The following is a 13,121-nucleotide window of genomic DNA, read 5'->3' as shown; positions in this document are numbered from 1 at the left end:
ACTCTTAATTTTATGCACATCCCAGTTGCCTATCAATTTCTGCTTTCTAGAAGGAAAAGAGCACCTTGCCGTGAGTCTCGTGAGCAGGCATTAGTTGGTATGGATTTAAGTCGAGATTTTGAGTGATTAAATCCAATGGTTATTTCAATTCAGTAAAACGGTATTTGTGCATTTGCTGTATCAGTCTTTTGCACTTAGCTTAAGGTCGGGGGGCTCTATCCTGTCTCCTTTTAAGAGAACAGCAGTTCCCACTGAATTTCCCAATGTATTTGGCGAAGAGATCAGCCTTTTCAGCTGTGCTTACCAGAGTTGCTCATCTCTTCAGCAAGACCTGTGGCTGTTCAAGGTGTTGTGTTTGGCAGCAAAGCCGCTCAAGCCCGTGCGTGTAACTGCTTGTCTCAACTGGTGCAGCCCCGCTCGTGACAGTGAAGTTGCATATGGTGAGGGCAGGCAAGGAGGTCTGCTTTTAATTGCGTGGGATGGAGATCAAGCTGTGAAAAAGTGAAATTAAACAGCCCTCCCTTTTGAAACCGTTCGGACGATACAGCATGCACTGGCCCATTCCGTAACGAGGGCCAGGATGTTTGCGCAGCCCTCGGCTTACAGCGAGCTGCTTTAATTAAACCTAGCCCACGCACGAACCCAACTGGTGAATTTGGGTCGCCTGGAGGACGCGCTACCTCACCCAGTTATCTCGGGGAGGGGAAATGGGGTATGAGAAGAAATATAACCCAGCCTGCACGGATGCCCGGGGCAGCTTAGCGCCCGCTTGAGGGGGGTGCCCGAGGGGAGACAGCTCCCGGGAGGGTCCGTGGCCCCTGCGCTGCCTGTACCCGCGCCTCGGCCCCGCCGCCGTCCCCCGCAGCCCGGTCGGGACTGAGAGCTTGGCCCGGGGGTGGCCGCGATACCTCCCCTGCAGCCCCCGCTGCCCCCCGGCAGGGTGCTGCCCCTCTCCGGCGGTGCCTGCTTTCCGCCAGAAAGTACCCAGGTATCAAACGGAACCGAGGGACGGTATTGAAAGAGCAATTGAAGCGGAAATTTAAAGCCCCTCTGCTAATAATAACAGTATAAATAACCGAAGACGTCTTGTAAACAGTGCGGTCATAACCCTGAAACATTAAACAGCGCGGTGGGATCTGGCGCATCAGCTGCCGGCGGCCGCTGCCGGTGCAGGGGGAGCGCCCCGCACTCCTGTTTATCTCAGCCTCATCTCCCACGGGCGCGCTGATCGATAGAGGGGAGATGTTTAAGTTAAAAATTCCCAGCAGCGAGGACCGGGGCCAGAGGGGGATCCTCCATCCGACTGTAGTTCATCAGTAGATAACTGCTCCCGTCCCCGCGGAACGGAGCGGTGCGGAGCGGAGCGGCGCGGGCGGCTCCCGGAGCGCCCGGGCGCCGGGCTGCGGGGCCGGGCCGGACTCCCGCGGCGGGGCCGGGCTGCGGGCCCAGCCACCCCCTCCCCCAGGGATTTACTCCAAATCTTTAGCTCCGGGGAAGCGGCCCTCCCGTGGCCCGGGGCGGAGAGGCGGGTTGTCCGCAGGGCGCTGGGCGAGCGCGGCCGCTTCACGGAGCGCCGGAGGCCGGCGGAGACGCGGTCCTTCCCCTGCCGAGCCCGAGAGTCGGAAACGAACTTTACACCGCTCTGTGTTCAGTGGAAAGGAAGGTTTATTCACAGAAATAGAGCAAAACCTGCTTGAAGAAAATATATCTATATATCTTTAGGGTGAATTACTTCATAGAGATGACTGTCAAAGTCAGTTTTTCTAGGCATCTACATATTTCACAGGTCTCAGACAAAAGATACACGCGTGGTAGGTTTTGTTTGATCTCTGTCTTTTCTCTAGTAGCGCTTGAACCAGCAAGGCTGTTGTTGCAGGACACTCGACTGTACACGCATTTAATAAAGTTAAATAGAGTCGGGATCTCTCGGGGTGAAGTCTTTGCTAGGGCACATTTGGTCTCCTCTGCGCCGGGAGAGCGGCTCTCCCCGTCACTCTGCCCGGGGCCCGGGGCAGCGGCGGGGCCGCGGCGTGTCCCTGCCCGCCCCGCCGCCCGCTCCCCGGCCGCGCCGGGACGCTGCTGGCCTGGCCGCCGGGGCTCAGGATGCCGTCGGGCCGCACAAGCGGTTTGTGTTCACCACTTCTTTCAGGTCACTCTCGGGTTTGCCGGCTACCATAAAAGGCCAAGTCTGTAGCCAGGAAAAGACACGGGTGGGAAGGGGGTTACACACGGAAAAATGCACATTGCAACGCTTATTTCGCCAGCGGGTCCAGCTGGGGAGCGCCCCGGGGCATCGAGCCCGCCATCCACCGCCTGAGCCCGCTTCGGGCAGCCGCTGGCTTCGGCGAGGACCCTTTTTGCCTTTCGCCGGCGGCTGATGCCGCTTCGCCTCCCAGCCGCGGCGGGCTCCCCCCGGGCGTCCTCGGGGCGGCGGAGCCCGTCTGATCCGCGGCGGGAGGGAGGGAGGAAGGAACGGAGGGAGGAGGCAGCCGCGGCGGCTCCGGCACATCCGCGTCCCCCGGCACGGCCACCGCGGGCACCCCGCTGCGACCGCGCCGCCACCCGCGTTTGCTCCTGACCGGTGTGCCTCTGTGCGGGGGGGGGGGTTATAGATGGATTGGGTGTTGGGTTTGGTTTACTTTTGGTTTTTTTCCCATGTTGTTGTGCTGAGGATTTTGGTTTTAGCAAAAAAAAAGAAAAAAAATTAAAAAAAAAAATCTCCCAGGCCCTTATCAGCTGACACAGCGGGTAATGTACTGTTCCCCAGAGTCCAGGGCTCAAAAGGCAGAGCCGGAGTCCAGATCCCCTCTGTGATCCCTTTATCTGGCGGGGTGGGCAATGTAAGGACTGCATGTCTAAAAAGAGCCCAGGCAGATCTTGCCCACCCCCAGTTTACTTCAAGTCGCACATATTTTTAGAGCTGGAAACTGGATGTTTCTGGCGGCCAAGGATGGAGGGGAGACCCTGGGCTGATTGGGAAAACTTTTTGTGGGTAGTGGGAGCAGCAGGAGCGATGCCACGCAGTCCAGGGAGGCTTTGAGGAGTGTGCCTGGGGCAGATACCCCCGTGAGGAGTCTGCACTCTGGGGCAGACACCCCGCTGGGGAGTCTGCTCTGGTATTTATTTCTCCTTTGCCAGTTTATATGGATAGGAGAAGTGTCCCGGACCCAGCAAATCTAAGTGGCTGAGCACAGAGCCCCAAGACCTCTGTCTTTAAAAAGCTAGGGCTTGAGGATTATTATGGCAGGAAACATTAGGATAGACAGGAGGTATAAGAATAAATTCTGCGTCCTTGGATTGGGTCCTTCCTAAACCATACCTTTCCCTGCCTAAATTCTGATACCCACCCGCCTGCAGGTAGAAAGCTTCCATCAACCTGCTGAGGTTTCTCAGGCATTTCTGGGGCAGTAAAGCCTGTCCCTGCCTATCTGTGGCCAGCGTGGCCAGCGTGGCCCCTGCCTGTCCCCAGGAGCAGCGGATGGGGCCCGGGCGGTTCAGCGCTTGGGGCACAGAGCAGGAGGGCAGCTGGGAGCCTGTCCCCTCACACAGTACCCCTTTCTACCCCAGTGGCATCAGACTCTCTGTGAGAAGCACAGCAAAGGTTTCTCCCCGCACATGCCCCATCCCGGCTCCTTGCCCGCCTCTCCCCATGCAGACGCACACAGAGTGCCTGGCCCCAGCGGGCCGTCACTTACCAGGTTGACTGGGTGGATGTAGCCATTTTCATACTTGTCATTGGCCAGTATCTGCCTCAGGTGAGCGATGTAGCTGGAGGCCAACCTCAAGGTGTCCAGTTTGGAAAGCTTGGTGTCTGGGGGCACCCAGGGCAGGGTGGTTTTAAGCCTGGAGAAGGCTTTGCTAAGGACCCTCATCCTCGCCCTCTCCCTGGCGTTGGCAGCGTTTCTCTGGACCTGCTTTCCCTCCTGGCTCACTCCATTTAAAGGGCTCTTCTTGGGGGGAGCTTTTTTCCTCTTGCCCGAGGCCCCTCTCCCCTTCTGAGGGGAGCCATTCTCGCCATTGGATCCCTCCTCGTTGCTCTCGTTGGACGCCCCAAACTCTTTGTTATTATCCATTTTCAGGCCATCGCACTCCAGCATCTCCACCTCCTGCAGATCTTCCACATCACTGAGGGACCCAGTGGACATGGTCTGGAAGATGCCAAAGGACGACCAGCGGGAAGGGGGCGGGGGGAGGAAGGGCAGCTCCTCAAATCTAGTTCAAGGCGGCAGAGGAGAGAAGGGGTGCCAGTATTTTCCTCCCCTTCCCTCCCCCCCCCAGCTCTAAGGCGATACCAGTCCAGAAAGGATCCCCGCCCTCCCGCCCCCCAACCCCGCTTTGCCCGTGTTTGAGGGAGGGAGTGAGCGTGTGTGAGAGAGGGAGAGAGAGAGAGAGAGAAAGCCGAGGAATTTAGTGAGGACACTAGTAATTTATCTGGGGGATAAGAGAGGCGGATCCAGCCCAGGGGAGGGGCCCTGCCCGCTGAGCACACCACATCCCCAATCACAGACCTTTGCACAGGACAGGGAATGAGGTATCCCAGCAAGCCTTTGCTGAGAGCTCGGAACTGGGATTCAAATCTTCACAACTGGAGCAAAGCAACTCTCTCTCTCTCTCTCTCCCCCTTCTCTGTCTTTCTATCCTCCCCCTTCCTCCTCCTCCTCCTCTCCTTCCCCACTTCCCTTTCCAGCCCAGGGTTGCTCTCCCCCTCCCTGCCTCCTAGATGACCCAGGCAGCTGGTGTCATGATTCTTGAAGAAAGCCAAAATGGGTCATGAGCAGAGCAAGCAGCAGATCCACCAGCCAAGCCTTCCAGGGAGCTTTGTAATGCGTACCGTCGAAACGCTGTCCTGTAACCTAATCTGGGGGAGATTTGTGAATGATTATATTTGCGAACGCATCCTGTCCAGCTACTAGTGTATTCCAGGAAGAGAGTGCTCTGCTGCCCAGCCAGCAGCATGGACCTCGCCGTCACAGCCCAGGGGCTGGAGGCAGGAGTGTCTGACTTCTTCCAGCCTTCCTGGGTGATCTCCGACAAGTCCAGTCCCCTCTCACTCTTTGAATCCCCCCCCCAGGAGGCTGCCCTGTCCGCAGGTGTCCCGGGTGGCCGAGATCCCGGTGGTCCGCCACCGAGCCGAGGGAGAGCGCACTGCGCTGCCGGGGAGGTTCAGCCTGGCTGCGGATGGGGCGGCGAGGATGTGCACTGAAATGAAGGAAAAGGGGGGGTGGTTATTGGATGGTAGAGATCGGACGGAAAATCCCCCTTTTCTTGGTGTGTTGTTGCAGAGCAGATGTCAGTGTTTCGTTCTGCTGTACTCATGGAGCGCTTTGCTGATTCATGCATACTCAAAAGTCGGGGAGTTTTGCCTGAATGAAGAGGCAAGATAAGGGTCCTTCTGTGGGAGTGGTGGGAGTGAGGGCATTAGGCCATACTCTGCAACCACTGAAGCCAAACATCCCCAGTTGTTTCACTGCTGGTGTGAATGAGCACGGTGCTGTGTAGTTTGAGTGGGCAGACGTTTGCTGCAGTTATGATCTTTATGCATGTGTGTGTTCAGTCTCTGCAGAGCAGGCTTTTAAAAGCGGTTAACCTTGGCCTAGCTCTTCTTCCTCTCTGTGTAAAATCTTCTAAACCCACATGTGGGGCCCAAAGAGGCCAGTGAAGCATCAACTTGCTCCTGTAGCTCCTTCCCTCCTCACATACTTCCCAAATCCTCAGAGGTCCCCCCGCAGCCTGGGTTTTGAACACAGGGGACTAAAGAACTGGGCATGATCTGCACATGGGACCTTTCTGGACACGGTGACTGATCTGAATGCAGGAACAACTCCACTTATTCAGCTGCTTACCTGAGGATTCACATAGCTCTGGACAAAAATGTACAGACTGAGATGTCATCATGGCACACAGTGGCTTCGGAGTTAATCGGAGTAAGGTCGCTGGAGCCACAGGAAGGTCTCTTACTGATCTGTGTGAGCTTCACATTGGGTTTTCTGCATGCACCAAACAAAAACCAAACAAATAAAAATCGTGGAGGGCCAAACTGATATGTCTGCCAAGTGCTATGTACTGTCTGCAGATTAAAGTTTCAGTAGGAGGCAGAGTGTCATTTTTGATAACTAGCAAGGAAGTCTTTCCTATCTCTTGATCCATCTTGGTTCCTTGGCTCACATAAGCCAGAAGAAAAAAGGCAGATCTAAACTTTAAACCAACTCTTTACCATTTGGCTGGAAGATAACACCTTCCCACTCACAATAGGATAAGTAAATTAAGATATCATATCTCCAAGCCCTGGGCTCTTGGGAATTCACTAACCTCTAACGTCATGTTATGTTAACTGTGCCCTGTTTGTGTTTTCTCTGTGTATAAACTAAACAGATTGTCAGCATATCAGTCCTAATTAATGAATTAGCTTTGCTTTTTTTTCTTTTTTCTTTATAACATCTTTGTTGCAGATCCAAAATATTGCTAATCACCGGCATGGAGATTTATGAGCCTCCTTATTTCCTAGACTTGATTGTTGTTTGTGCAGGTGGAGATTTAAATGGCCATATCCACTGCAGAGATTTATAGTCCAAATGATTGATGTTAGAAATGAGCAACAAGACTCCTACTGGAGCAAGGATGACAGAAAGGCAAGTTGAAGTTGCTTGTGTCTCTAAGCACGAATGACCGGAGAGCACAAAATCCCATCAAAATTTCAGCATCAGAAGCTCCCAAAAGAACAAAACAACAAAAAATTTATATACTCACATCCTTTCTATCACTTATTCTTAACTTTACTTTAGTAATTTCTAAAAAATTGTTGTAAAAAGCAGAAGGAATGATCCGGCTTCTTAAAAATACCTTTAGTATGCTGCTACATGTGTGTTCTGAAAATCAAGGTATGCATACATGTGTGTTAGGAGCCTTTAGAATTGCCACACATTTGTAGCTTTTACTGACTTACATACATTTTTGAGTCCTCAGAGCCAGTAAAATTGATCTAATACAGACGACACACTTCTGTGAAGACACAGGACACATTTTTGTATTCATTTTGTGGAGATTATTGTGTGTGTGTGATATATACTCACATACATGTAGCATAATGTACTTTGAGTCAGTTATGCATACAGACTATTACACACTCTTTTAACAACACAGTCACCTCCTTTTTCCCTCTCCAAAGGGGCCAGCATGGACAGACCTAAAAAAACTGTATCCTCTCATCTCTGGGTAACTCCTGGTTCCTTATTTGTTTGTTACATGAGTTGAACCTCTCCTTTTCCAACCTTCCTGCTCCTTATGTCCCTCCTGGCTCCCAGTTTCGATGCCTCTGCCCTCACCCGAATTGCCTCACTCCGTCATCCTGGCTCTTGTTTTGAACTGCAGCCCTGGGTTGGGGTGGAGACCGATGGGGTGGAGACCAGCCGAATCCTGTGGGAAGGGTAAAGCTGGGATGGCTGCAGCCACCGCAGGGGTGGTGTGGCCACTTGCTTCTCCTGTTAAATGACTGGGACCAGAGACCAGCAGCCACTGGGTTAATGACTGGCTGGGAAAGACAGATGGAGCTAAAGTCCTTTTGGTCTTTCCACTACATTCATTTCTTCATTCATGTTTTAAAAAGGAAGTTGAAATACTGGCATGGGGAACATCAGTAGAAATCAGTGGATTTGTCCTGTAGATGACTTTCTCCTCTGCATTGCTCTGGCTACACAGGAAAGTGCATCTCTCTTTTACTTCTAATTGAGACCCACTAAGCCATAAGGTTATTTAGGACATGCCAGAGGTGCTGGGGGCAGAGATTTGGGATGCCTGATCTGAAGGGAGTCAGGCGGGGAACGTGTCACACTGAGGCTTATGTTGGTCTATGGCTGGTTACAGATATCCTGCTGGAAAAAAAGCCCCACTTTTTATGCCTCCAACCTTCCCTCCCCTGGGCTGGAATAACACCGTAATTTGAGAACAGCTTTGGAACTTGAGAGCAAGATTTCTGCAAGTGTCTCATGATTTTGCATGGCATGGCTTGGGTGGTTTTTTTAATGTTCTATGTCATTTATCAAGGCACCATATTTTCACTGTGCATTGAACAGTCACCCAAGAAAAACCTCAAATCACCCACAGCTGAGGAAAACATAATCAGTAGCTGCTTTTAAAACTCTATGCCCAACTATAATACAGGTGTTTTCCTATATTATATTTGGAGAATAACCAAGGAAGTCACCTACAGGCAGCCAGCTGATCATGAATCATGTTCAATCAGTTTTGAGAATAATCAGGAATAAAAGTACAATGAGATTAGTGTTTTCAAGTTGCAATTTAAAAAAAAAATAAATCTGATATTGTGCTGAGATTTCTCCTGCTCACTCTTGTTCTCACCTGGAAACTAAATAAAATGGTGGAGGGACTTTAGAAGCATACTTTTACATACCTTAAGCGAAATAATACTACTAATATACTATTATATATGAATAATACTAACAACTAATACTAATGATATAATACTATTGCTAATATAATAATCCTATTTTTGTGATAGGATTCTGTCTTGTCCATTGTAGAGGATGGACAATGCTGAGGAAATGGATCAAAGTTTTTTGTAGCAGTGGGGTAGCTTTTCAGAAAGGCCAGGGCACTGAAACCCTCCCACGGCTCCTTTCCAGTGCTGCGTATCTGTTTCTGGTCACATTTTTGGTTTGAAAGGTAAAAGACATGGTGATAAATAACATAAAGCAAGACACAAAGAGAAAAAATAATGTCACTGCCAAGACAGTAAAAAAGCTGTCCTGGAGAAGTGGCCCAAGAGGCACGTATTTGTATGTGATACCAGCATCACTACCCCTCTATCCCAATGTCTTGCTTCAAAGCCCCAAGAAATCAAAGTTTTTTGAGAATAGTTTGTTAGAATAGTTTATTGTGGGGAAAAAACCCCAACAGTATTTCCTTCTGTTCTCATTTAGAAATATCTGAAAGTTTTGCTGATACCTAGAATGGAAAAATAAAATCAGTCTTACTGATTACAGATTAGAACATTTAAAAGGAAATAAACTGCAGTTTCAAGAAAATTTATGTAGAAAATTACGCAGCAGCCATAATTCCATTTCATGTGACTTTTTAAATCTTGAAATGTCGCAAACCCCAAAACTTTGAAACTCTGGGAAATGGAGTTCCAAAAAAATTCCTTTAGTGGATACTGAAAAAAAAATATTTTATGAAACTCAAAATATTTAATTCCAGATTTTATATTTTATTTCTTTTTGTCACATTGATGGCAAAATCTGTGACACATATACGTAGTGCTCTTGTCTACTGCAGGGAGTACCTGTACAGGTACTAACTGGATCATTTCTACCACCCTGATTTATGCCATCTGGTATCTTTCCCTTTGAGTAACTTCACAAAAATCAGCAGGGCTGCTCACAGAGTAAAACAGACTGTATGAACAAGAATGGCAAAAGCTGCCTCTGTAGAAATGAAGTCATGATTAAATCTCCTAAGACCGAAGAGAGATGCTGACGATAAGGTCAGTGTCCTAATCATGAAGGATGCATCAAATCTGGGTGTGAATCGCTTCCCCCTCCTATGCCAGGTCTCTGGTGAGGGTTTGTGGTACTGCTGCTGCATTAAGCAATGTCCTGCAGAGGATCTGTCAGCTAGAAGCTGAGTACAACAGAAACAAGAAGCATGCAGAAGTTATCAAAGCAGAAACAGGACAGCTAATCCTTGACATGAGCACTGAGCCCAAACTTCCAATTAACTTTTCACAGAGATGCAAGTGAACCTCCTTTTGCTGGATGCTTGTAGGAAGCAAACCTAAGTGGCTGAGTCATGTCTCGTTTATAATGTACATTTATTCCTATAGAAAAGGAGACTCACAGACAGTGAGGAGAAGTATCCTCTTCCATCTCTACTGCAGGGACTGTATTACTATCCACTGCTTCCACGATGCATCTCTGAAATATTAGTAGATAGTTGACATTATAAACTGCAGACTCTTTTATGAAGCGGTCAAAAGAGAAATATGCAAAAAAGCCAATATATCTTATGCAAAATTATCATTGAAGGATTAAAGTGCAGGCATAACCAGTTTGTTTTGAATATCTCTTTCCGTGATGTTTCTTTGTTGGCTAATCCTTTGCATTTTTGTGGTTTTAAGACATGATGAAATTTGTTGATAAGAAGTAAGTTCTCTTTTGCCTTCCAATAATTAGCACATTGGATAAAGTTTTGGAAAATAAAAGATTTTTGCTTCAGAGGGAAATTTGGAAAAGAAGAACACTTTGTAGGGGAGTGGCAGGAAGAATTTCAACTATTCTGGTGAGCTTTTATTACTTGTACAGTTTATGGCATGATATGTGTGCACATAGACATAGATTTTCTGAAATTTCTATTCACTTAAAGTGCTCCCAGCTTCTGAAAGTCGGGTTCCTACAGCATCCATCATTAAATGCAGTAGGTCGGCCTATGTCCTCCATTCCCATCCAAATGAAACATCACATGCTGAGTCCCAGCGTCTTTATGGGCTGCTTTACGGTATTACAGATCGACCTGGCCATTGTTTGTGCTGTTGGACTCCCTGCACTCCATTTGTCATGGGGGCTTTGTATTTTACCAGTTCTAATAGGTGGCCATATTAAACCTTTAAATATGCATGCCTAAGTGCAGTAATATCAAAAGGAGTGGCCATACATAGCTGGAAAAATATTTGGGCCAAAAATACTGATATAATAAAGCAGAAAACTGGTAATATTCGGCTACCCACATGTACGATTGCCTATAGGGATTCACCCAACACAGCAGTTAGCTGAAGACAGCATGTGTTGCAGATGAGTCTTAAATGGGAACGTTAGCTAGCAAGGCAAAGGAGAAAGCAGATTACACGTCCTACTCAAGTGACATGGAAAGACCACAGTCACTGTGCATTTCTTCTAACTCTGACAGGCCTTATACATGCTTCACAAACTGTGACTCTCAGAGCTCCTGGAACATCCCCAAAGTGGGGTCATGGCACTTTGCCACAGTGCAGTCCTCTGGTTTTATGGTGCGTATCGTAGTTCATAATACATATAGAAAACGGTGCTGTTTTAGAAAGTGGTATTGCAAAAGCACATAATAAAAGTCTATTTAAGCAATTTGGAGGAAATAAATAGCTTTAAAAATTAAGCATGGGAAGAACGTAAAAAGAAGACCATAAATGTGGGTTGTAGTGGAGTCCCACGAGACTGGGAAAAGTCCGAAGGACTGAAACTACAGAAATGAGGGGACAAAAAGCCCCAAGCACAGACTGTGCAGGCAGTCTTGCTCCCTTTCCCCTCCCTGCTCCTCTCTTATCCCTTATGTGTACAGATCCGGGGTGATGCTCAGACTGCCTAGCATTCAGTTCTTAACCGGGGGATGGGACTAACCCAGAAGGAAAGCCAGTTAAAGGAGGAAAACAGAGAGACAAGCCATCAGACCTTCTGCTAGCCAGGACTAGCAGGACCTGCATGCTTGTGCAGTTTGGTGAGGGGAAATAGAAAACAACGCCTAATAGCTGCTCTGAGTCCACCCAAAGCAGAAAGGCCAAGTTTTTAAAAACTGCTGGCAAGATAAGGCCTCAGTTCCAAGGGACCAACCATTAAAGCAGCCTTTGTTTAGAAAGAATGGTATGGGACTCAGATATGTATCTGCTTATGTTTTAAGCTCAGATGGGATGATGGCTGAGGGTGGTGTGAAGAGAGATATGTTATCCAGAACCTCCTGATTTAAAACAGTAACAAAGGATTTTGTGGCTAGCTGAGGGATTTTCATTTTGATGCCTTATTTCAATCTTCATCTCATTTCAGCTTCTTCTACCCTGCACAACAGATCTCTATTAGCCAAATTTTTCATCAAAATAAGATAGACCTTTCTTTGTCACGCAGGCCATTTGGATTACATAGCACATTTACCAGATATCACATGCCATACCGTTTAGCTTATACTAAAATTTGGTGGCAGAAATATCCTGACGTGTACTCTGTGAGGACTGAACAAAGATGTACATGTGATCACTATGAGCTGTACTGACTGTTAATTTCCACAGAGCAGAAAAGATGACATATATGTGTGACATAGCATCCACAAGTTTTTTCTCAACACTGTGGGTGAACTCTTCAGAAAGGTTGTCCATGTATGCAAAACCCTCACCGAGGACCTGCTCAGCCAGTCTGTTCGAGCACGGAGGCTTCGAGGGGAGTCACGGTGCAAACTGACATAGGGTGCCAGTGCACATCAGGCGTCTGGGGCCAGCTTGGGCTTAGCAGGATGAGAGCCATGTTCTGTCCTGAGGAACAAGCAATTCCAGGGAAAGCCTCTGTGAACTGCCCGGTGCAGCACCCATAGCAATACACGCCGTCATGGTTTTTTTTCTCCTCCCTCCATGTCCTGGCTCACTGTGGTCTTTCACCTCTTCTTGGCAGCATGTAGCCAGAGTCCTTTTTGGGATGCAGGCCCTAGGCTGTTCCTGTGTTTCTGTTGGAATTAGTCTTACAGCTAATGGCTCAGTGATATGTGTAACACAGCCTTGCTTCTACAATTTATGGTGCAAATTAATGATGTGCAAACTGGGCTAATTTAAAAGAGACAGACTCTTCTTTGATTAAGGTGCTAGCCAGAGACCCGGGGTATGTAGGCTGATTTTCTGCTATGTTGTGGGCTTTCTAGGTGACCACAAAAGGGGGATCCTTTCTGCTACACTTCCTCAGTGGTGAAAAAGGGATGAGAACACCTCCCTGCCCTACAGAAACGTTATGAGGGGCTTAGGCACTATGGTAATGGATACCGAGGGTAGCTAAGATAAATAACCTGATAGTTAGTTGCAAGAAAATGATTGATGTTAGAATACTACAAATATGTTGAAAGCCTAAAATATCTTTGTGATGTCTCCCCATTTCTTGAAATGCCAATTAACATTTTTCACTCAGATACCTGATGTTTACATTGGCACATTTTTATGCTCACATGTCTTACAAAATGGATACTCGCCTGACTTTGATTTTAGATGAAAGCACTCGTCCCTCAACCTCATAGTAATTCTGAAAGATAGAAAAGTTGCTTTTATGGGAAGAAAAACAATGAGTTTTGATCGTGTTAGTGATGAGTGACAAACTGAAAGTTTAATAAAC

At 48.1% G+C, this 13,121-nt stretch overlaps 1 protein-coding gene across 1 annotated transcript; it reads right to left on the bottom strand.

Annotated features, from left to right (window-relative positions):
• Nucleotides 1-1,647: 1,647 nt before the first annotated feature.
• Nucleotides 1,648-4,399, bottom strand: TCF21 (transcription factor 21). Its single transcript, XM_075748118.1, has 2 exons — nucleotides 3,696-4,399; nucleotides 1,648-2,188 (listed from the first exon to the last, which is right to left on the bottom strand). The coding sequence occupies exons 1-2, from the start codon at nucleotides 4,143-4,145 to the stop codon at nucleotides 2,099-2,101; spliced, it is 540 nt and encodes a 179-aa protein (XP_075604233.1). The 5' UTR covers nucleotides 4,146-4,399; the 3' UTR covers nucleotides 1,648-2,098.
• Nucleotides 4,400-13,121: the final 8,722 nt, after the last annotated feature.

This window comes from Balearica regulorum, chromosome 3 (genome assembly GCF_011004875.1).
Source record: "Balearica regulorum gibbericeps isolate bBalReg1 chromosome 3, bBalReg1.pri, whole genome shotgun sequence".
In the NCBI taxonomy this organism is placed as follows: Eukaryota; Metazoa; Chordata; class Aves; order Gruiformes; family Gruidae; genus Balearica; species Balearica regulorum.
This window is presented reverse-complemented; position numbering and strand designations above follow the sequence as displayed.